The sequence below is a fragment of the Leptodactylus fuscus genome, chromosome 7 (assembly GCF_031893055.1).
Source record: "Leptodactylus fuscus isolate aLepFus1 chromosome 7, aLepFus1.hap2, whole genome shotgun sequence".
Classification (NCBI taxonomy): domain Eukaryota; kingdom Metazoa; phylum Chordata; class Amphibia; order Anura; family Leptodactylidae; genus Leptodactylus; species Leptodactylus fuscus.
This window is the reverse complement of record NC_134271.1, coordinates 69,316,701-69,340,993: the sequence shown is the minus strand read 5'-3', so window position 1 is coordinate 69,340,993 and position 24,293 is coordinate 69,316,701. Positions and strand designations below refer to the sequence as shown.

Below are 24,293 nucleotides of genomic sequence, written 5' to 3'. Positions count from 1 at the left end.
ATATTTAGTGTAAAAGTAGCAGAAATATACCATCTGAGTGCAATGCACATACAGGCCAAAAATAGTATTTCTTGTAAAAATAAATAAATGTAATCTATTGTTTCCAGGCATCATCTGATAAAAGACATATGTTTGACATGTTTGAGGACCATTGGGAATCAGAAGTGAAAGAAGAGTGAACAGGGCGTCAACCACTACTGTCCACTACTATAATGCAGTAAGGGTGGGCAGGTCCAATATAAATGCCAGAAGCCTACTCTTAAAGATCTATATTCGAAACATGTAATGAAGAGTTTTGAAATCTTTAGGCAGTTTATTGTAAAACACTATACTTAGAAGAGTCATACGGAAGCAACCAGCAAGAAGCCTGAAGTCCTAGGTCAGACAATAGAACCTCGTGTACAAATTGACCAAGGGTCATTTTACACTGGCCAATTTCAAGCCAATAACAAGTGCCAATCATGTACATAAAAAGTCAGTTAGTGGTTGCTTAAACAGATATTACACTCCCCTGTGCAAACTATATAGGGTACGAGAGATTGTTAATATGATTGCTCATTTCCATAAAGCTTGTGAAAGCTTTTTGCATGGTTAGATGCACTGTCAACGAGGATCCTTTTTTAGGATGTGATCAGGATGAACAAGTGTTTACATGGGGCAGTGACTGACAATGAGCGCTCTTGTATATACTTGTTCACCCAATTATGAGCCTTAAGAACTTGAAGCTCATGTGTCCCAGAATTTGTAATGGGGGCTCCATTTACCATATGCTATCTGTAATACTGGTTTCTTTTTATGTTGTAGACAGGCTTATGGACCCACTCAGGCTCCAGGGACAAGTAGTGACTGCTACCACTGAACCCCATATAGGTATGCCTAAGATGAAACATAATGGAATTAAGTGGAAGAACTCTAAGAGATAGGTGAAAAGCTCTTTGGATTTTGAATTGAGGACCCACGGATTCCGGTTAACAATTCGCCCCTTCTTGCCCAGTGTGAACTAGCCCTAACACCTCCCCATTTCTCAATTTTAACCAGATCTATGACACTAAAGATACTTTTCCAATCATTGACCAATGCGCCTTATTAGTCAGGATATTTATCTTTGAAACCTCAAATATCTTACATATAAAGCAATGCAAATATAATTTTCTAACATGAAAGGAAATTGATATGAGATGGAAAGTATAAAAACCAGACGAAATTATGAAAAAGCATATGAGCAAACACCTATATTTTGTTGACTTGTTTACTATAAAAGCATATCAGGCAACGTTCTTTGTCATCGGAGACTATGCAACTGAAGCGTTAGAGATAAGGAATCGAAATATCCTATCATGTTGGAGTAAATGTCAGCCAATGACAGCAAAAGATAAAATGATCCTACTTCAAAATTTCATAAACATAAATGATACAAAGAGCTTGCAACACTCGTGGCGCCATCCATCCCATGTACAAATAGCAAGTCATAATGAATGCAAATCCAATCAAACACCAAACGGCTGCTGTTTTATCTGAAAACTATTCTACTGGTTCCAGGTCATCTGACTACTGGGCACAGTGATTTTATTACCTACACTCGTTGTGATGTAAACTGGAGAGAATGCTTGTGTTGTAACTTACAATACGTTCTGCTACAGAACTGAAAATGCCACAACTTATCTCCACATGTGTTTCCTCGATGTAACACTAAAAATAAATTCATCACTTCTGCAAGTGACACTACGTATTGGCATGTCCTTATGATAAGCACCTGGAGGGTATTGAATGCATTATTTTAACTGACCCTCTTAAAGGGCTATTCAGATCTTAGACATTTACGGCATATCTTACAGAAATATTGCAAATGTCCAATATATGTGGATACTAACTCATCTCAGCCATGTCACTTCTACATGCACAGCAGCCCTGAAACAAGAGGTTAGGGAACCTGTGTTCTCAATAAACACATGGGCCCCATCTTTGGAACCAGGAATCTATTTACCAATTATGGCATGCAAACAGGATATGTCATAAATGTTCGAGATGCAGATTTTACACACGACCAATGTCTCTAAACCCAGAAATAACAGAATGATAGACTATGCCGGTTAGTTCTTTATCAAGTATAACAATGAGATACAACCCTTTGTTACTTCTTCAGAGATCTTCTATAATATTGAACAAAATACAAAATAAATTACACAATAGAAAAAAATTACAAAATACAAAAAAAATTACACAATTGAAAACTACAGGTATAATGTTGGTGATACGCTTGTTAGTTATTAGCCGTATGAAGTGGTCTGTTTTTACTAGCTGTATTCGATCTCTGTGTCACGTATTTTTCATACATTTTCTAGCCATCTGTCTAGTTTTAACATTCGTTAATCATCTGTTTTTAACTGTCCATTAAAAATAATGGATGAACTTATATGGGCATTTTTTTACCCAATCCAAGTATCTGTTTTTCATGCCTGTAACTGGATGCTGCCAATCCATTTTGACAGATGTGTGGACCCATGAACTTGTATTGGGTCCTTCAGATCTAATTTTGGTGGATGTTATTCACAATTGGTTAAAAATATGGACATGGGAATACACCCACAAACTTCCATAGTCCTGAAAATGGTTGTGTGAAAACCCTTTAAACAAACAAAAAAAAAAAACTGCCGTGTGGTGGCCATTTTTCACTGTGGTGTGCATGAGGCCTTAAAGGATTTCAGGATTACAGCAGCCCTCATACATATCCACAGAATGTGTCTGTGTTACCACACACAACACAGTGACACATACAGTGCTGTTTTTGGAAGAAAGCTGCTATGTTTTGCTAAACCTTAACAAACGTGTCAGTACTTGTACTATTGTCACTACTAATATGATAATATAAGGGGTAAATTATTAGACACTGTATTGGTACCTAACAAAATGTAGAGCAGGGGTAGGGAACGTACGGCTCTCCAGCTGTTGCAAAACTACAACTCCCAGCATGCATACTGGCTCTGCTGTTCTAGGAACTCCCATGGAAGTGAATGGAGCATGCTGGGAGTTATAGTTTCACAGCAGCTGGAGAGCCAAAGGTTCCCTACCCCTGATGTAGAGGAATAACTTGAATGTTGTTCCTCCCTTAGGACCCATTCCCTTATCAAAGGGCCTCTAACTTTTCAGAAAACTTCGTCTCATTTAATAGAGTGCATTATTCTGGACCAAAATGTAATGCACTTTAATTAAAAATGTTGTCGTTTTCTGCTTGAAAAACTAATCTAAATCTGAAGTCTAAAGACCATCCATTCGGTATTTTCCTTCTAGCTAATTTGCAGTTCACTCCCTGTTACTATATAAGTCCTATCCATAGATACTTTAAAAAAATAAGATGTCTTCAAAGTGAGTAAAGGAGGGGGGTATGTCCTCTCGTCAGAGAGGGAGGAGGCTGATTCTCCTCACAACTTCCACACATCTATAAACTTATTTTTCTGTTCATATCTCACAGCTTACAACACAAGAAGAGTCTACTATGCACTTTTATCCACTTCTGGTTGCTTATCTGATTAAAGAAGGGAAATTATTCATGTATAGTTTTCTTGACCGTGCTCATAGATTACAGCATTATGCCTGCATGTGTTTGCAGTGCAGTGTTCCTGGATTACCTATGTTATGCTCACATGGGCTTTTCTCAGCTATGTATTTGCTATTGTACAGTTACTCCTGGCAGAATTACATGTAAGCAAACCAGTACTAGTTATAATGGATATGAGGGGAAGACTGCTCCTTATTGTAATGACCTGCCTCAGAGACAAATGTAAAATGTGTTTCAGTCATAATGGGGATGTTAGCAGCAAAAAAACCCCAAACCCTGATAGGACATAATGTATGCAAGCTTATACAGTCATAGAACAGACTGCTCAGCAAGACCCTGCACATATTTTATCTTTTCAGGTACCCTTTAAGCATAATAGTAACCCTATACAAAGTTCCTCAGTAAACCTTCCAATACGTACAACCAAGACTGTGAATTGTCCTAGTTGCACTTTGCTTATTGACACAGCAAAGAATGCTGGGAATGCTGTCAGGATTCTCAGCATCTTTTAGAACAATAGGGAGATTTTGTGCGATTTGCCTAGTATTGTGCAGTTCCCCAGCCTGTTAGCTGTATGGTGGGAAAGGGTTTATTGTGCAAAAAGGTGTACTGATAGTTTCATATTTGGGGCAGTGGGGATCTCTACATCTCTACCTCATTTATAAACCACTCCTTGCATTTGGGGTGAGTTTCTTCATTTGAGAAAAAATTAATCTTCCTTTTTTATTTTTAGAGATGCCCTAAATATTGCTTTGGCACAGAACAGGCTTTGTTTAATGCATTCATATCCCTAGCTGGTCTAAGCTGAGAGGTGTAACTGCCAGATTCATGCATACACATTTTGGGATATTTTTTTAGTTGTTCCTTTGTATATTCACCCCTGTTTGGGGGTTAAAACCTGGAAAAAATACATGTGTTAGTCCATTATAGTGGAATTTTCAAGGTTTATTGGAAGGAATGGCAAGAAAAGTCTTCTGCAATAGGTACAAAAGGACTACTAAGTAATATGCAACTGATATGTAGAGGACATTCATGGGTCCAGTATGTATGTGTGTCTGTATGTATATATATATATATATATATATATATATATATATATATATATATATATATATATATATATATATATATATAGATATGGTCTTACGCACTGTGTGCAGAAAGAGTTAAGACAACAGGATAAAAGGCTTGAAATTGCTTGATGTAAAATGATTTTCTATTACAATGCTGCTCTTTGTGAAAATGACCTTTTCTTAAATCAGTTACCGAAAAACAGTCACAAAATTCTCCTACAGAAAAAAGAGCCATTTTTTCCACAACGTGCAACCAGCATTTCACTCATCTCTAAAACAAAGGCCATTGTGCAATGACTTCACTGGACAAGACATTTGTGACGTAACAGGCATTGATCTATACATTTAGATAAGCACTGCGATTTCTTTCATAGTTTCCAAGTTATTTCAAACACAGAAAAGCTCTTTATAAAAGAATGAAATAAGATTCCACATGAACCAAAACTTTGTCTTCTGTCTCGAAAGTTTGAAAAACCCCAATAGAGATTTAATATTAATGACCAGAAAATTAACATCTACTGTATGGAAATAGAATTGAGTGGTAGAAATACTGAGCTACCATGGTGGCCAAAAGAATTTTGAAAATAAATAAATAAATAATAATAATAATAATAATAATAATAATAATAATAATAATAAAAAATAACCCCCACATCTAAGATATTAACCCCTTAAGGACCAGGCCATTTTTTGGTTTCGCATTTTCGTTTTTCCCTCCTCACATTTCAAGAGCCATAACTTTTTCATTTTTCAGTTCACAGAGTCACATGATAGCTTATTGTTTGCGGGACAAATTGTACTTTGTAATGGCACCATTCAATATGCTGTGCAATGTACTGGGAAGCTGGAAAAAAATTCAGAATGAGGCGCAATTGGAGAAAAAATGCATTTGCGCCATTTTCTTATGGGTTTAATTTTTACAGCATTCACTGTTTGGTACAAATGACATGTTACCTGTGTTCTACGTGTCAGTACAAACGCGGTGATACCAAATTTATATAGTATTTGAAATTTTTTGATACTTTTAAAAAAATGATAAACTTTGCAAAATAGAAAAAAAAATTTGTGTCATCATGTTCTAACACCTGTAACTTTTTCATATTTCTATGTATGGAGCTGGTTGTGGTGTCTTTTTATGCGGGACAAGATGACGTTTCTATTGATACCATTTGGGGAAAGATCCGATGGTTTGATCACTTTTTATTCAATTTTTTATAGGAGGCAAAGTGTTGAAAAAAACGCTTTTTGGCTGTTTTTATTTTTTTTGCCGCTACGCCGTTCGCAGTACGGGATAAATGTTTTAATATTCTAATAGTTCAGGCATTTTGGAGTGCAGGGATACCTAATATGTTTATGTTTAATGTTCTTTAATTACTTTTATAGCTGATCTAGGGAAAGGGGGGTGATTTGAACTTTTATATTTTTTTTATTTTTTTAATACTTTTAAAAACTTTTTTTTTTCTTCTGTTACATTTATGATCAGACCCCTTAGGTACCTTGAAACCTAGGGAGTCTGATCGCTCATACTATTCACTGCAATACTACAGTATTGCAGTGAATAGGAAAATCGCAGCACTTCTATTAGACGATGCCTCTGGCATCGTCTAATAGATCTAGTGCAGAGACAAGCCTGGAAGCCTTCAATAGGCTTCCGGCTGTCATAGCAACCGATCACCGCCCTCTTGTGACGTTCAGGAGGGCGGCGATCGGCGAAACATGGCGGCGCCCATGCCGCCGGCGCCGTTTACACACTGCGGTCACGGTTGACCGCAGTGTGTAAAGGGTTAACAGCAGCGATCGGCTTGGGCACCAACCGCTGCTGTTAGTGGCAGGTCCTGGCTGTATTATACAGCCGGCATCTGCCGTGTATGGAGCGAGCTCAGCGTGTGAGCTCGCTCCATACATCCCCATGCGACCCATGACGTACAGTTACGTCAAGGGTCGCTAAGGGGTTAACATAACATTATGTTTATATTTTGGGTCTTATTAGGCCAATGCGAAGGCTGGCTCTGTACTGCAAGGTAAGGGGATAAAAGCTTTGAGGTGTCCCAAAATGGAGATGACGATATGGTGATGTAAATACAGTTGTATATACCCCTACTGCATATTTCTGACCAAATATAATCCTAGACAAGAATTATCTTCAAATAGTCTGATATTTTTGCATTTCAAACAAATACAACTACAACATATAATTGCAATAAATACGGCTGTTATTTTTTTTATTGCCTCGTGATACGTTATTGCCTGTTGATGGTTCAAAACATTTTCTTAGTATTAATGTATTTATGTAATTTTTTTAGTTATTTTTAGCTATAAATCTTAGGTTTGCTATCCCAGATATGCCAATTATATGTTCCATTTCTTTGGTAGACCAAATGTTTTTATGGCTAAGGCCCCATGGGACTGTATGCAGCGCTAAAGCACTGGGGGTAAAAATGCGGAGGGAATGCATTGCGGTTCTTACCGCAGCACTTTGAAATGAAATTTCACAGAGTTTTCCTCCACAGACTTTCTGCTACCATTATATCTACGGGAAAGCCGCCGGCGTTTCCATAGATATAATTGACATGCTGTGATTTCCAAAACCGCAACGGTTTTGGAAATTGCAGCATGACCACGCTGCAGTTTGAAATACAAAGTGGGCATGAATCCCATCCACTTTGCAGATGTTGTAAAACACTGCGATTTTTCCCGTGGTTCTGGCCAGAGGGGCCACGGGCTATATGGCCTCCTCGAGGAAAAGAATTAAACTTTTTTTAATGCAGAAAGAGACACCTTTATTTATGGCCTGTATATGATAATACAGCTGGGATTAAGTAGCAATACCACATACAGCCTGTGAAGGAGAGTGGCGCTGTTTTAGGAGAAAAAAAACTAACACTCTTAAAACCCTTTAAATTATTTTCGAGCTCTATTAAGAATGGGGACTGCTGTGACTGAATATATACATTGCTGTGAAATGCTTCACGTTTCTATTACAAGGTAGTTTGCACTTGTCTTTATGTCCTTTGCAAAATATTTTTTCCTTTAAATTTACTTGTGACCAAAAAATGATGTCACTGGAAAGAGGCGTGTCAGGGCTGCGAAATGTAGGCTCAGTGATTCCAGTCAATCGCCTCTGACAGGGCTGACTAGTCAGGAGGAATACTGGCACACCACGACACTACCATAGTCTATTTTTTATCTCGTTCACATTTATAGGATTTACCTATCTGTCCCGCAACAGACCTACTCATTGAGTGCAAGCCAAGACAACACGATTGTGTTAATTAATCTGCTATTGTGAGTAAAGGCACAGCTGCAGTGGTTTCGAAGATATGTAGTCAAAAGCAAACAATGTAATGTTAAGCTTCTGACTGCGTACTCTGTTACCAATGGATGTTTATGAGATGTTAAAATCATAAATCATCCTTCTTTTTTTCTGAAATAATAATAAAAATAAAAAAGACCTTTAAGTCAAAAAAGAAAAATTATTCTAAACAGCAACTGTGCTTTTTGATGCCTGAGCTTTGAGGTGGTTCTTTGTTTCAGTCTAAACATTTATCTGAGAAGGAAAAACATTAGCAGGGAAGTGATCTAAGCAATTAATAGAGTGTTACTGCAAAACGGGAAGAATAAAAAAATAAGGGAAAAATTAAATAATCCAAAATGAAAAAAACACAGACAAAAATACAATAATAAAATACAAAAAACTTTGAAAATATAAAAGATAAAATAATAAAAATATTAAAAAGGATGAATAAAAAAAATGCATGGGAAAATGATGCTGCCATGTAAATTGTTAAAAGAGACTAAGCACCTTTTACACAGGGCTTAGCTAATTCAGAATGAAAAAAAGGTGAGGAGAAACTTGGGGGGGGGGGGGCATGTATTCTTCTATGTGATTCAAAACCTTTTTTTCTCTTTCCTCTGGACGAATACATGCATCTCTCAATTGAGGCTTCACAGTGAGGGCCTATTGAAAGGAAAGTCCTGTGGATTTGCTCAGGCAGTGGATTCACAAGGAGCAGTTGGCTAGCCAAAATGAAGTACAGACTATTAATAAAAAATAATTTCCTTATTTGTCACGGCAAGGGAATATTTTTTCGGAAGTAAATCTACATGCTTTCTGCTGCATTACTCTTACAGGGTATTATTTTTCTTTTTTTCTTTTACTGTTAAATGCAGAACACTAAATGAGCATATCCACGTCCATCCCACAAATCTTGGGATTTAGAAATATTGAAATTTTGGCAATATGTGTAAAAAGACTATATGGAAGAGAGAACTGCAGCGTGAAAGCAAGTAGTGAAGGTTAGAGAGAGAAGTCTTTCATAAACCTACATATAATACTGAGACACAAAATATATATATTTATTATACGTGTCTCATTATATACAATATATATATATATATATATATATATATATATATATATATTGCATAAAATGCCTTAATTTGCTCCAAGTAAGAATACATTTGCTATTAAATTCTATGTAGTATATGGGAATAGCAATGACCTGATGACCTGTCCAAAAGATAAAATGCCTGTTTTCAGAGATCAACTGCTGATTTCATTTTTTAATAGATTGTGAGCCCCATATAGGGCTGACAATCTACATTTTTCCCCTATCAGTATGTCTTTGGAGTATGGGAGGAACTCCACGCAAACACAGGGAGAACATACAAATTCTTTGCAGATGTCCTTGGCAGGATTTGAACCCAGGACTCCAGCACTGTAAGGCTGCAGTGCTAACCACTGAGCCACCGTGTTGCCCTCACCTACTGATTTCTGAGCAGATACAACTAAAGCAAAACCCATGTAGCTGGCTTGGAAGTAAATTATGGGAGGGCATTTTATGACTATACAGATTGTGTACTAACAGGAACCTGCAATTGTCAAGGTTGTACTGCAGGAAAGCAGAACACCTCAAGGTTTGCAGCTGTCATATGCAGGGGTCTTAATTCAGGTAAAATCACCTACATCATATGGCCCACCCAGCAGAATATGGTCATATGACATTCCCTACAAATAATAACGGGTGGGCTTCACTTTCTCACACCCTTTGACTGACAGTTTAGTGGATATTTACTGTATTAATTGCATCTGACATTTATAATAGGACATCAGGCCCTAAATGAGATGATGCCAACCCGGTGTCCCCTTTAATTTTTTATTTTGCATGGGGAGTACAACTAAAAATAACAAAATTCCTATTGCAAAATGTATCCAATTTGCTTTATAGGAGATCTATTTACAATGGCTGACATCTCTGCTTTACGTGTACAAAATACCTTTAATTGTGAGGCATTAGGCCCAACCTGATCAATTACCCCCGCCCAAACAGTAATATAAAAAAAATTGCATGCACACTGCCTGGTTCCAGTATCTAGAGGCTGCAAAATACTTACTTTCCAGCTATCCTGTGACTAATGCTAATCGGCCAGCAACCTAAACACACAAAGACATTGTGTAGGCTGATCTGAAAGCAGAAGAAAAAGGAACATATTTCAGGAATTCTTAAAATGTTTGTGTATTGTTGTTTGTGGAAATGTTAGCCATGAAACTGTGTTTTACTCACTTAATTGCTCCGAGTCCGGCTTATATTATACACTTGTTGGAAAATGACGTTTCGCTCATTGCAGAAATTGCTAAAGCGTAACGTATAATAAATGATAAAGTGGTTTGAAATAAGCGGGTATAGGCGAGCGAGTGGGGGGTTTGTGTTAGAAAGATCTGCACCAACTGAGTCACTAAAACATTCTTGTTCAAAGGACTTTTTACTGGGCTACAATTTGTTAAGTGAGATTCCCTGACGGACGTGTTTTATATGCAAATATATGTTTTTAAATCCTACAGAGTTTCTCTGTAAATGCGAGGAAAAAAGTATGGTCCTATCCAGTTAATGGTGCCTGACAGAACAAAAGTATAGATCTATAGTAAATTCGGGTTGCCGACATACTGGGCCCACCACAGTCCAAATACAATATTTTAAATGAACAAAAAGAAATTCTCTAAGAATACTCTTGGCCATAATCTATGCCAATGTGTTACAAGCCTAATGCTATGACAGAGTTGTAAATTAGGAGCGCAGTGCAAACTACGAGTCGAAACTTCCAAGGACCCCATTCACTTTTTGACTTAACTTTTGCACTACTGTTGTAAGTTGTAAGTTCAGTGCAGCTGTGTTGCAATCCATATATCTGTTCACATTTGCATTAGAGACTCTGCTTATAAACCAAGTTGAGTTACCCTTGGTTCACATCCGCATTGGGACCCCCCAGAATGGAATACTAAAAGCAGTTGGCAAGCGGTGCGCAGTGAAAGCACACGGATCCCATAGACTATGCGGACAGAAAAGTAGATTGTGAAGTACTTTCCTGTCCGCTTGATTTGTGCGGGCAGCGTGCGGAGAGCACACGGACCCCATTATAGTCTATGGGATCTGTGTGCTTTCACTGCACACCACTTGCCATCTGTGTTTGGTATTCCATTCGGGGAAAGGTCCCTATGTGGACTCCCCCAAATGGATTACCAACACAGATTTGCTAGAATCCACTTTGCAGGGTCTGTAAAACGCAGCAGGGGCCCAGGCCATAGAGTTAGATTGTACAGTGCAATAAGTCATCAGCATATTCAGTGCAATACATACCATAAAAAGCACAAATAAATAAAAAAATTAGTTATACAGGCCAATCTTGGGTAAGTAACTAAAACAGTCACCCACCTAAGGCCATTTTGTGAAAGGTGATGGCTTCCACTACCTTGCACTCACTTCAAAGATTACCCGTTGCATCTATTCTAGGGGCACCAATTGCCACTACTTCCAAGTCACAACCCATCATGGCTGAGATGGATATTCTGTAGAATTTCAATTTATGGGTAGAAAATCTGCTGTAGCACCAAAGCAAATGAGATTTTTTTTTAATTTCATCCACTCGCTGTGGAAAAAAAGGTCCCCAGAATCTGCTGGGAAATTGCTACAGATTGAGAGGGGCCAGAACCAAAAGCGCTGAGGGAAAAACCACAATGCATTGCCACCCCGGTTTTTATTGCGCCTTTTTGCTGCAGCCCACTACATTGGACCTTAGTGTTAGTGTTGAATTACTTTTGCTAAAAATCTGCACTGTAGTACTGAGTTCTGACCATGATTTTTTATTTGCTAGCGACAATGTTGCATTTTAGTAGTGTATATATATATGTGGCTATGCCTTCTTCCTATGGCTCTGAAATAAACAGCTTTATGTGGAATAGATACTCCAATACTTGTCAGTTAATAAATACAGGCCGGCAGATCGTCACCCATCATAGCAATGTAGTGAGCTGTTACCCAAAGGGCTGCTGGCTGGTACCGTGCTTCAATGCCCGCTGCTAGGCAAGTTCTGTTGATCTGAAGCAAACAGGAAACAGCGTGGACGATATTCCGTATTAGAGAATGAAAGACTTCATATGGAGCACAGTTTCAACAGCTGAGCTTAGATGGAAAAAAATAAAAACTTGCTGCTTTGCATTTAACTGAACCTGATACCAAGGAAATCTCCGCCATGTTAAATATTGTTTTTACTATGAAATTCTGTTTATTATCCTCTGAAATCACAGCCTGCCAATCCAAACACTTCTCAGCATGATAAGGCTGTTGTCAAAAAAATTAACTTTTTTTTCAATTTTTTTTTTTTTTTTACAGAACAAGCTATGATGTGCTTACAATAATAACATGTTTACGGAATAATATATTCCATGCATTTAAAAATGAGATTACAGTGTATGTAACTATACAGAGCAGTACCAAGAAAGAAAATAGACAAAGTGGATTCTTCCACGCTCACTGTCCTCACTACTGGTACAAACTGGATCTCTTTACTTGCCAAAGGAGGGTGGGGGTATAGAATTTACCCAGAATTCAAAAGCAAGTATTTTAAGCTTATTTTATCATTGGAAAATGATGTTCAGCTTTAAATTTGGAAGAAAGAAATACATAGCGGCAATTGTGCGTTGTTGGGATTGGTCGAAAAATGGAAAAAAAATGGACCAGTTATTGGTTAGTAGACTATATGTATGCATACAATGCAATGTACACCCTCTTTGAATACTATGGTTTTATGTATCAGGATAAGTCTTAAAATTAGGCAAACACAACCTCAGATAAGCGAGAACAGAATCTACCGTTTCACTATTTATTCAACAAAAATGAAGCCAAAATGGAAAAGCCATGTGCAAAAAAACTAGGCATCCTATGAATCAATTGCATGTAGAACTACCCTTACTAGCAATAACTTGAAGTAATCTTGAAGTCATCAATCTCTCATATTGCTTCGGGGAATTTTGGCCACTTCTTCATTGAGGTATGTGGACATGTGTTTATGCACAGTTCTCTTAAAGTAGATGCCCAGCATCAAAATTATTTTTCATATTAGGCTGGGGAAGGTGAAAACATATAAACAAACTCACCTGTCCGGGATGCTCTGGTGGCTCCAAACCCGGTCTGGTCCCTCTGCTCCACTGTCTCCTTTTGCTGGAAGTCCTCGCCGGCTGTGACCTCCCATGTCCCATTCCTTAGGCCGCTGATTGGCTTCAGCATATTAGTAATGGTGGATGTCAGGAACAGTTTAAGATGAAACGTTGCGTAATTAAAAGGAGTCTGTCAGTAGTAAATTGGCTATAAACCTAAATCATCGTACCTTGTAGTACATATACCTCTGTTATTCAACTTTGGAACTCCATTTCATGTAAACTGCAGTTTTATTCATAAGCAAATACGGGGACAAGTGCATTGAGGGTGTTCCTTAGCGTGCTTGGGCTTTGGTCTCACCAATAGGTTCCCCAAAACACTAATTTGGATATCAATAAATCAAAGAAAATGTAGGTAAATTGGGCTCCAAAGCTGAATATCAAAGCATATTTGGACACTGTAAAGTCATTTCACAGTACCACATGGTACAATGATTAGGTTTATAGCAGATGTATTGCTGACAGACTCCTTTTCAAGGGATTGTCCTACAGTATATAGTGTCTGTGTATTGTCATTGCAGCTTTAATGAGAGCTGAGTTGCAATACCAGTGCCTAGGAATTACACAGGGGATCAGATGAGCCATGAAAACCTTAACCTGGAACAACCCCTTTCAGCTGACCCGCCACGTTCTTTTTAGTAAGAAGAAGATTTTGTCCTGGCAAACTACACCCGAGTCCAGGCAACTTATGAGACACAATGCAACTTCATTCATGCTCACTGCAATCTTTGGATGTGTGACATGCATCACATTCAATAGCACTAGTTTAACTCCGTCCTATCTTAATCTGAACATGTGGATACTTAAACTTCCACACCAGTGAATGAATATTTTTGAAGAAGGCAACCTGCAGATTGAAAGAAATATTGCTATGAACATATTGAATAACCCGGGTGCCGATCTACTAGGAAAAAAATATGGTTGTGAGTGTCCTACAAAAACTGTGAACGTGACCAGAAATATCCTATTTCCCTCCAATGAACCTAATCTGAAAAGACAGTGAGATTATTAATCTCTCAAACACTATTATCAGTCTCTTACTCACCTACGATGAATTGAACCCAGTGGTTTGGAATGTGTTAAAACAACTTTACTGTACATTTCAGTCATATCAAGTCACATGACCCCCTCTCTCTCGCCCACTCCTCGCCCCCCAGCCCCGTAAAAAGCTGCATACCATCCCCAGGCCCCGGTGCAAAGTTTTGGCTCTCGCAACAAGGAGCAGCTGGGCCAAGCTACCAGGGAATGATAATGACCTTCGAAATCTGCTGTTAGCTCTACAACAATAGGGAGATCAGTCTACTGGAAAATTGCGTTCATCAGCTAACTCTGCTCAGTTACTAATTGACATTGCCAAATATTTTAAGAACAATTGGAATGCACAAGAAAAAAAAATGAAGATCTTAATCCTTCAGTTTCAATTTTTTTCTTGCCTTTCTCAGTCTGCTTAGGAGATATGTATCGTAAGACTGAGCGGACATTGTCATTAATCTGCATGCTTCAGTTGTCACTCACTCGTTCCTTGTTCCCTCTGTGCCAATAGCCATAAATAGAGGTTAAACTATATGGTTGGTTTGGGAATTTTGTCTCGGGGTCCAGGATGTTCATGATTTGTTTTGCTTTTAATCAATTTGCTGCAGCTTACACACAGGCGGCCATTTTGTGGGTTGAATCTATAGATGCACTGCAGCCAATAGATATTCTAAGATAAGAGTCAGCTGAGGTTTTAGTGTCATTTAGGGCATTTTCATAGTTAACAAACGTGCCAGAACTATTAAAGTATATAGGATATGAAAAAAAACCTTAAAGGGACACGAGCTGTATTGTAAAGCTGATGTTTGAGCCATCAGTATGATGTCATCTGGTGATAGGCCCCAATCTTACATTGTCCAGAAGAAAGCAGTGTACGTAGTCATGTGTCTTAGACATCAACAGAGTGAGAGACACAAGGATTGCTTGGCCATCTCTTAGCTAGATATAGACATCTATAAATTACTTTATCCATATAAAAAAAACTCCCTTGTACCTGCTAAACACCTGGTTCACCTGATAAGGTTGTGATTTTAGCAATGAGATTGAGTGTTCCAGTCTGGGCAAGGTAAGTTAGCAGTGGAAATCCTGGGACATGCTCTCCTTGGCCCTCCCTATGTCTATCATTACTATTATGCAGGGGCGTAACTTGTGGGGGGTGCAGAGGGTGCAGTTGCATCAGGGCCCAGGAGCCTTAGGGGGCCCATAAGCACTGGCATCAGTATTGAGATTGCACCTTTCATATGGCCCATAAACCAAGGAGACCCACAGATTACCCTAACCACACTTAGGTTGATTAAACTCCTTAGTACCCATAATCATTACTATCAAGAATTCACTGGATGGATGAGGTAGCGAGCCCAGACAAAAGATTGCACCGGAGCCCACAAGACTTTAGTTACGCCACTGTTATTATGGCTACCTGCCTTAGGAGGTAGCATATGCATACTTTATAAAAATGCCTGTTCAGGACTCAAATTATTGATTGTGCCAATGAAATAGGCCCAGATTGCAGTTTCTACATCTACTGATGGTAAAAAGTGTCCACACGGTTCTGGCACTGAGAAAAAATCCATAAAAAATGTAGCTGGTCACACATTTATCATTGTTGCCATGTTTAGATATGTCTTCTGAAAGATCCCAAACTACACTAGATACGTATATATGCTTCCCTAACCCCTACTGCTTCCATATTGGGGTCTTTAGACTTTTAATAATGCTTTACAAAGAAATACATCATGTAACAAAAGACTTTACCAGCTTTTATAATGAGACTTACTCTGGAGATCACTTGGAGAGGCAGGGAAGGCGAAGGGCTTATGATGAACTCACTCCGCTGCTATCATGTTAAGAGCACTAGTTAAAGAAAGGAATGTCATTGCTTAGGTTTCTTAAAAAACATAGTTTCTCAGGCTCTTGTGACCCAGCTTTCTATAGAAACATAAAGTAAAAGAAGTGATACTGACGGGCGGTTTCTTAAGAAGTCCTTCACAAGTTGAGAATTTGTTTTGGGCTTTAGTAATTCCTGGTATTTCATTTAGCTGGGTATGTTTTATTGTGGCATTTAATTAATGCTGTAGATTACACACTTAAAAAGGCGCAGTTCTAGCATAAAAAAAATCCAGTTTTCGAAATTAGTCGTTAAAGCCAAATTTATACCCAAAGAGCCTACGCGGAGAATCATCAATATTTACTAGGAAAATGAACTTGGAGACAGAGTGGGGAGTACAGCACTGTCCGCTGAAATTAACAAGGTCCCAGTACTGCACTAACACAGTAAATATTATGAGCTGGGAACTTTTCATGAGACTCAACGAAGGTTCAGATTTGTTAGAACTTTTTGATATTTGTTCTCCTGAGAGTAATAATGGCAGATCCCAACTAGTGATACTTATAGAAGTAGAAGGGCCTATAAGAAGCTTAGTGAAGGTGGTCACAGAACTGCAATAATTGACTTCTGCAAGACTCTGTTGCCGAAGTTGTGGTTGAAAAATGGCATGCAGATCTTTTCATCTTGCATAAGTATAGAGAACATAGCAGATACACGATGGACCCCAGTTATAGTCAATGGTGGCGCTTGAGGTCTGTTGGTGTCCATCATTAGACTGACCTGTCTTTACTGTTTACACCATTCTTCTGTTCTTGTGATGGAAAAGATAATCAGATAACAGTAATACTAATGTGAACTTGCCCTTAGACTTCTTAATGGATACTCTGCATTGGATCTGCATGACCTTTTAGTGATCTGCACGTATACTTTCTAAGTTATGTAAATGTTGCTAGTGCTTAGCAGAAGGTTCATCTGATCAAGGTGAAGGGTGATCTTTATGACAAGATAAGCCTGGGATCACATCTGAATTGGAGTTCTATCACAGTGTTCATTGGAAAACACAGAACATAAAGTCCTGCAGGCCTGATTTTTTTTTGTTCAGCAGTTTCAGTCATGCAATGGACACCTGATGGACCCCATTATAGTCAATTGAGTCCTTCAGCCTCCATTGGCATCTGTCATAGAACCGGTCTGATTGTTTCCTTTTTTCCATTCTTCTGGTCCTCCAACAGACCAGAAGAATGGAAAGACAAATGCTGATGTGGGCCTAGCACAAAAGAGGTTTCCATTGGCTACATCCATTATGTGGTCATTCTTTGTAATATAATTCTTGAAGTATATTGGACATACCTCAGACAATGTATGGAAAGTATACAAAGTTTCAACACAAAAGTTCCCTCATATACAAGGATGTACTGTTACCAGCACTGTAATATGAATTTAGTTTAATCTATTTTTGATGCCTCAGATTTGAGGATATTACATGATTGTATGTATAGTAGTTTGTCCTCAGTCCATGCACCTTGAGTTGGGGGCTGTCCTTTACAGCTGACCCCCTCTTTGTTATGTATTGTATCTTTAATTAAATATTCTATATTTTGGATATATATTTCAGTAGGTTTTTTTCTGACCATTTTTTCCTTTTGGGAAGTATACAAAGAGTGACAAGGATTGGAAACTAAAACCCCCTATCATTATTTGGTCAATGGCTCCACTTTTTTCCTGCTCCATATTTGAGAAATCCCTCCCCCTTTTTTACATATATTATTTTTGCAATATTTCTGAGGCTTTGAACTCAAGTCATCTAACATCTAATCCTGCCTATGATGTCAGGCAGTTCACATTCAGTCTCTTCCTCAAATGTGGACAAATATCTATTATTAAGGACTCCAATATTGCAGTTGGCATTGAGGACTTGACCTGATCCCACACTGATGGCCTTATAGATCTGTTTAAGATTATTCATCTCTAATTTCTTGAAGGTCATATGTCATGTAGTAATGACAAAATCTACAGATGTGACCATAATGTACAGAGCAGAGGATATTATTATCAATACAATGTCATCTACAGTACCAGCCACTATGACTAAGTCAGATGTGTCCCTTCTTGCCTTGTTTCAGTATCTTCCTTGTAAAGTTTTGTATCTGTGGGTTGTCTGCATCTCTAAACAAAAATAGCAATGTATTTATTATGCAATAAGAGTGCAATGACTACGAGGACACATGTAGAGAATATATCAATCAATACATATGGTGCATGACTGGGGGTTAGCTGAAACATATGTTTCTATGGTGAAATACATGTATGTTTATATATAGGAATAGTAATAGCTTCATGAAAAATAGACATACAATATGTGGTGATATCCACACTACATTATTAAAACCTGTATCATATCATGTTCTAAAACTCCAGCATGACCTTAAATAGACACTTTCATCTCAACAAACTTTGAATAAATGAATACTACAGATGATTCTAATATATCTTATCAAAGAGAATGGCTCTTTCTGCTCTTAGCAGGATACTGCGTGATGAACTGCAGGTCACATGACTCAGATAGCTCATTGGTATAGAAGTCTATACAGCAAGGAGGGAGAGGAGTGAGCAGGAGATAAAGAGAAGGAAGACATACTTACTGTAGACTGATGCTATCATAGCCAAAACATTTTCCTCACATCAGTACTTCTCTTTATATGTCCTGCTTGCTCCTGGGCTCTTTCTGAGTGAGAGGAGCAGTTTTACAACAGATTCTCCTGTGCTCACTGTGTGCATTGTATGGCACTTAATGTCTACCCACCAATTCAGGACTACAATTTCCACTTAATATCATGTAGAGAGGGAAAAACTGCAAAATCTAAACCACTAATGGCCAGAATAAGTGTTACTATTGTGTACACATACGTGGCAGATTATCATGAAGTATCAAAGGAAATGACTGGTACACTTTACATTTTACGCTTTCTACTGTTTCTTCTTTGTTTCTTTTTTGTAATATATTTTGTTAGGTACCATAGATCCCCCTTCCTTTATACCCATAATAAGCAGAATTTAGGGCACTCACCTCTACAGACATTAATAGAATGGTCATATGCAATTGCTATTGATGTCTATGATAGAGAGGCAGATTTGATATAGAAATGATAAGATAATAGAACTAGGCAATAGAATGATATGAAAGAAATATATGATAGATAGATAGATAGATAGATAGATAGATAGATAGATAGATACCGTAGATAGATAGATAGATAGATAGATAGATAGATATGAAAGACAAGTACACAGATAATAAATACACTGATATTAGATATTAGCTAGATATTAGATAGATGCCGTTGTAAATCTATAAATATGCAGCAGTCGGATATAACTTTTGCAGGCTCTACGATCCTCTATTAGACCAGTTCTAGAGGTGAAATAGAGACCAGTTCCCTCTGCAGGTCATGTCAGTCCCTTATCACCGGTCATATACTGCCTCAAGATTCCTCAAACTCCCTCTTATTTTCCAGACTAAATGCCTGATTGCAGAAATCAATGTTGCTAATAGTAACAGGTTATTGTGTTATATCTTGATTTCCTTTCTTGTTAGGTCTACAGGATGATTACAGTATTAGTAAAAAGCTTTCCCCACCCCAATCCTTTCACAGCAGTGATCAGGAACAGTCACTGTATACAATCCATAGTATAGATTCTCTGGTAACACTGGACAGACTCCCATACTGGTCGGAGATTACATATTGCACAGTAAATGATCAACCATCTGTTTGTGTTCATGATGCCTGGAGGACTTTTTAAATGGTCCTTTGTTCTTCCTTTTACAGTGACATAGATGGCAAGTTATTGACATAGTATATTTCTTACCTCAACATCATCTTCTGTCTGTAGGTTAACGGTTTCTTGAGGATTTTACTTTTTTTTTGAGAGGGGGATAGATAATCTACTATGTCTAGACTGTTGGGGTCCAACAAAAGCTATAGAAGTGGATGGGGAGTGAATGGAGTGTTCGAATAATAGGGGACTGTTTTTTGCTCCCATCAATACAGGAAGCAGGGGTGTTATTTCTTTTTGGTTAAGCCCCCATGTAGCAAATGTCAGCTAAAATAAACGATTTGGAGAAAAAACACATTGCATTTTTTCCAAAGGATTTTTCAATGCACTTTTTCTGCATTTTTTCTTCCCTTTTAAATCTATAGTGAAAAAAAACGCTCACGTTTCTACAGGTAAATTGGCGTTATACTTTTCTGCAATATTTTCTTCTGCAATTTGTGGATGGGATTAGCTAGAATCTAATTCCCTTTGCTGCTGCTATAAAATTCAGCGTTTTTTTTCTGCTGTGTTTCTGAAGCAGCCAAAAGCACCACATTTCCGCAACATGGGGCCTTAGCCTTATACTGTAATATAGAGTATCTTTAAGTTACATGAGTATGAAAAAAAAAATCGTACGCTTCCAAATGTACATAATGTTAAGCTACATATAAGGTGACTGTGTACTGCCTTGTGTCATATGCCATTAGCAGAGTTGTATAGGATTGGAGCACTACGTTTGCCCTCTTCAGTGCAACAACTGTCCACAAGTGAGTTGTGTCTGGTATTGCAGTTGAGCTGTATTAATGGGACTGAACTGCCCACACAAACCATGGACATGTGTGGCATTGTTCTTGGATGAAAATAACCATGTTTTTCTAACCCTGTATAATGTCTTTAAAGAGGTGTAATTTGCTATAAATTGCACAAGAATTAGTAGACTATCAGAAGTAGATTCTTTACCTGAAGAAGAAGGTGATGATGGGTGTGGGCTGTCTTCCTGTGCACTTCCCGCTTGGGAAAGAGCACCACCAGTTCCGCTCTCCTCAGTGATGTTTGATGATCCAGGGGTGGTAGATCGGCTCATGGATTGAGATTCTTGATCACTGCCTGATCCCCGTCGTTCCTCAAGGTTCATATGAATTCCCTCTTCTTCTGACTTTCGATCTCTTTTGTGTACTCGTGAGTGCACAACAACTTGGTGATAGGTTCTAAAGACTCTACCACAGTCAGGGCATTCAGTTGGCTTATCTTTCATGGACCCATGCATGTTGTACTCAAGCCCCTGGTTGAGGCCGTGTGACAAGAAATCTCTAGTGCTTTCTAAAAGTTCAAGTTTGGATGGCACATCTCTCTGATTGCAAATTTTAGAGCCGTGAACTAAATCAGATTGCATTTTTTGTTTAGAGCCATCTGGCCCTATAATGACATACTCTCTCTTTTCCTTGTCAAACATAACTCCAGCATTTGCTAATGAATCTTCATGGTTACGCTGGATCTGCTGCTCTTTAGATAAGAAGTTGTGCTCCATAGCCATTCCTCTGGCCATCAGTTGCCAGGCCTGATAGCTGTTTACTGGGTCCATCTCAGCAGCTTTGGCTGCAGCTTGCAATCGTTCTATGCAGCTGGATTTCAAGGGAGGCACCAGATTGAGAGAGCCAAGTAAAGAGTGCTTATCACTTTCAGATATGTTATGAGCCAAGCTAGCAATCGGTGACAGCAGCTTACCCAGAACTTCCTTGTCTTTTAAGTCTCCTTTGTTGTACATATGACCATGTTCACTCAAGCTTGCTTTTTCAGATGGCATGAAGCCACTCTGCAAACATGATATATATCTGGAGTAGAGATTTGCATGGGATTCTTGAGAAACACTACTCATGGAGACTGGCACCTCGGCTTCGCTGGGGGATTTGTTCTTTACAGACAATTTGTTCAGATGGACTTTCATATGGTTCTTCAGGAACCAAGGCTCTTTGAATCGCCTTCCACATATCTGACAACAGTGCTCAAATGAATCCTTGTGTTTTCGCATATGGCCTTTCAAGAACCAAGCTTGACTAAAGACCTGTCCACACACCTCACAACGGAACTCACTGGCTGACTGTTCTCCATTTCCGCTGGACCCTTGACCTTGAACAGACTCTGCTGTAATGTGAGCTTTCTCAACATGACTAATCAATTCTTCCTCTTGAGAAGCAGCAAAATCGCAAAGAGTGCACTTATAAGGCTTGTGCAATATTCTGATATGTCTATCAAGTTCCTCACGTTTCTTAAACTTTCCTTTGCAAAAAGTGCACCTGAATCCAGTTGTAGGAGCTATTGCTTCATCTTGTACGGCTGAAGGCTTGGGAGAAGGTGCCTTGCTGGAAACATCAGACGTACTGTGATTAGGTTGCACAGAGATATGACAATTAGATAAGGGAGATTGCTGTAAGTGCTGCTGTTGTGGTTTCACATCAAGTCGAGGTTGAAGAAGGCTGCTTTTCATCTGTTTGTCTCTCAGTATCGCTCTTTCCTCCAATTCATGCAAAAGGCGGTTTTCTTCTCTCACCCTCCCTCGACCCTTGCCAAGATTACCAAGTTTGTGAGTACGTAGATGAATCTTCAGATTACCTTTCTGGGCTGCTCTATGGTCACAATATGGACACTTAAAGGGTTTTTCACCAGTGTGAGTGCGCATGTGGAGGGATAAAATGCTATTAAAACGAAAACGTTTGCCACAAAGTGGACAAGGGTACTTTCTATTCTTCCTTGCATCATCCTCAATATCACTCATTTGGGACATGATCCCAAGGTTTTGTCCATTTAGAAACTGCTGAAGGTCAACCCTTCCGTTAAGACCACTGTCAACCTCTCGATTCAGTTGGTTGGCTAATAGAGCCATCTGGCTGCTGATTGGTTGACTTGTCATTGACACATGACTTTTTTCGTCAATGGATGCTGCAGACTTTTCCTCACTTTTTTGACGGTTTTGTAGCTCAGGGAAGGCGTGACTAAGCTGGGATGTGATCTGATGCAGCTTTTGACTCATTGAATACTGGCCATTAAGCAAAGAGTTATTGAGGTGAGTGTCAACGTCAGGCACAGCCGAAGAAACTCCAAGGCACAAACTAGCTTCCTCCATTCCTACAATAAACAAAAAAGCAAAAGGTAAGTGTTAGATTTAAGGATTTGAGAACATGGAAGCATTCAGATACTGGGTCTGTGAAAACTGAAGAACATAAAAGATTGTTGATAGACAGTAGATGTCAAAATGAGTGAACTTGTAGATACGTCCAATGTGAAAACAAAACCAGTGGCTTCCAGTATTATACCATACTGTACCTAATTCAATACATTTCTAAAAGTAACCATATACTGCAATACAGTATAAGAATTGTATGGCCTCTTTTCATTAATGCAGTCAGATGCATACAAAAAGCTTATCTATTACAAAAACTCCCATTTTTGGGAATACCATCGTGCCCATCAATGGATTTTACAAAACATTTTCTGCCAGCTACAGTTTTGTTTGCATTAGAAAGAAAATGACTTATATATTGTGTCTTAACACAACGATTAATATCCATAACTGTGACATTTTAATCGCTACCCCCGATCCACCAGGAATGCCCACAAAAACTCCCAAACCTTATTAGAAGTCTGCTGTGCATGTCCGTCCTGCAAAAGACTGGACATTTGGACGTATGAATTTTGGATTAGTGGTGTCATGTAATTGATCTGTAAGAGAGTAGTACTGTATATCTCAATATATACCCAGATCCAACACCAAGCTGAGAGTAACCCACACTAGGATCTGTCAATGGATGGTTTTGTGTTGCCAAATGTTTTAAATTTCCTAAATAAAGCCGTGAAAGCGACGCATTGTCCTTCAAAGCTTCGGCCACATTCAGCAGTTAATATACACACATCCAGCAGTTAATATACAAATGAAATATAAAACTTTCGCTGTTATTTGCAGAGCCCACAGACCGTCTCTGGCATACAATAAAACATGATAATGTTTTGAATAAAAATAAAAGGACAAGCTTTCCAACAATAAAAAGGATTTTGCCTTAGTCAACAAAAAGTGCAGTAATATCTCATTAAGCTGATTAGTATGCTGCTTAGGAACAGTACTAGGTGCTGTAACACATGATTATAATCGTAAAAATCCTTCAGTGTTTGCAAGTAAGCATTAACGAGGTATATTAAATTTTAAGGAGACTGACTAGCAGATCTGCAAAACCTTCAAGATTAGGATTTAACCCTCAAAATATTCATAAAAAAATCTTTATGGGAGCGACATATCAACATGGAGAAAAGTAAACTGTTATTAGACCTGTCATTACCAAACCGATACTGTGTGTAAAAGTCTTAGAAACGGGCGAGGAGTAAACTAAGACCCGAGTGGCGGTGACCGCGCTGCTCCCAAGAAGAATTTTAAGACCTTACAAGTGTTTACGGATTACAGCTTTTGGCTTAAAGGGGAAAACAAAGTTCGTATTTTTGTATATATCTAAA

The 24,293-nt window shown here is 38.5% G+C and overlaps 1 protein-coding gene across 7 annotated transcripts in view; it reads right to left on the bottom strand.

Annotated features, from left to right (window-relative positions):
• Window positions 1–24,293, bottom strand: part of ZNF536 (zinc finger protein 536) — a 460,947-nt gene that overhangs the window by 230,870 nt on the left and 205,784 nt on the right. For all 7 annotated transcript variants that reach the window (XM_075282092.1, XM_075282089.1, XM_075282095.1 and 4 more), the window contains one exon: window positions 20,754–22,916. In XM_075282092.1, the coding sequence (XP_075138193.1) occupies window positions 20,754–22,914 (2,161 nt within the window). In that variant the 5' untranslated portion in view covers window positions 22,915–22,916. The remainder of the gene's footprint in view (window positions 1–20,753; window positions 22,917–24,293) is intronic.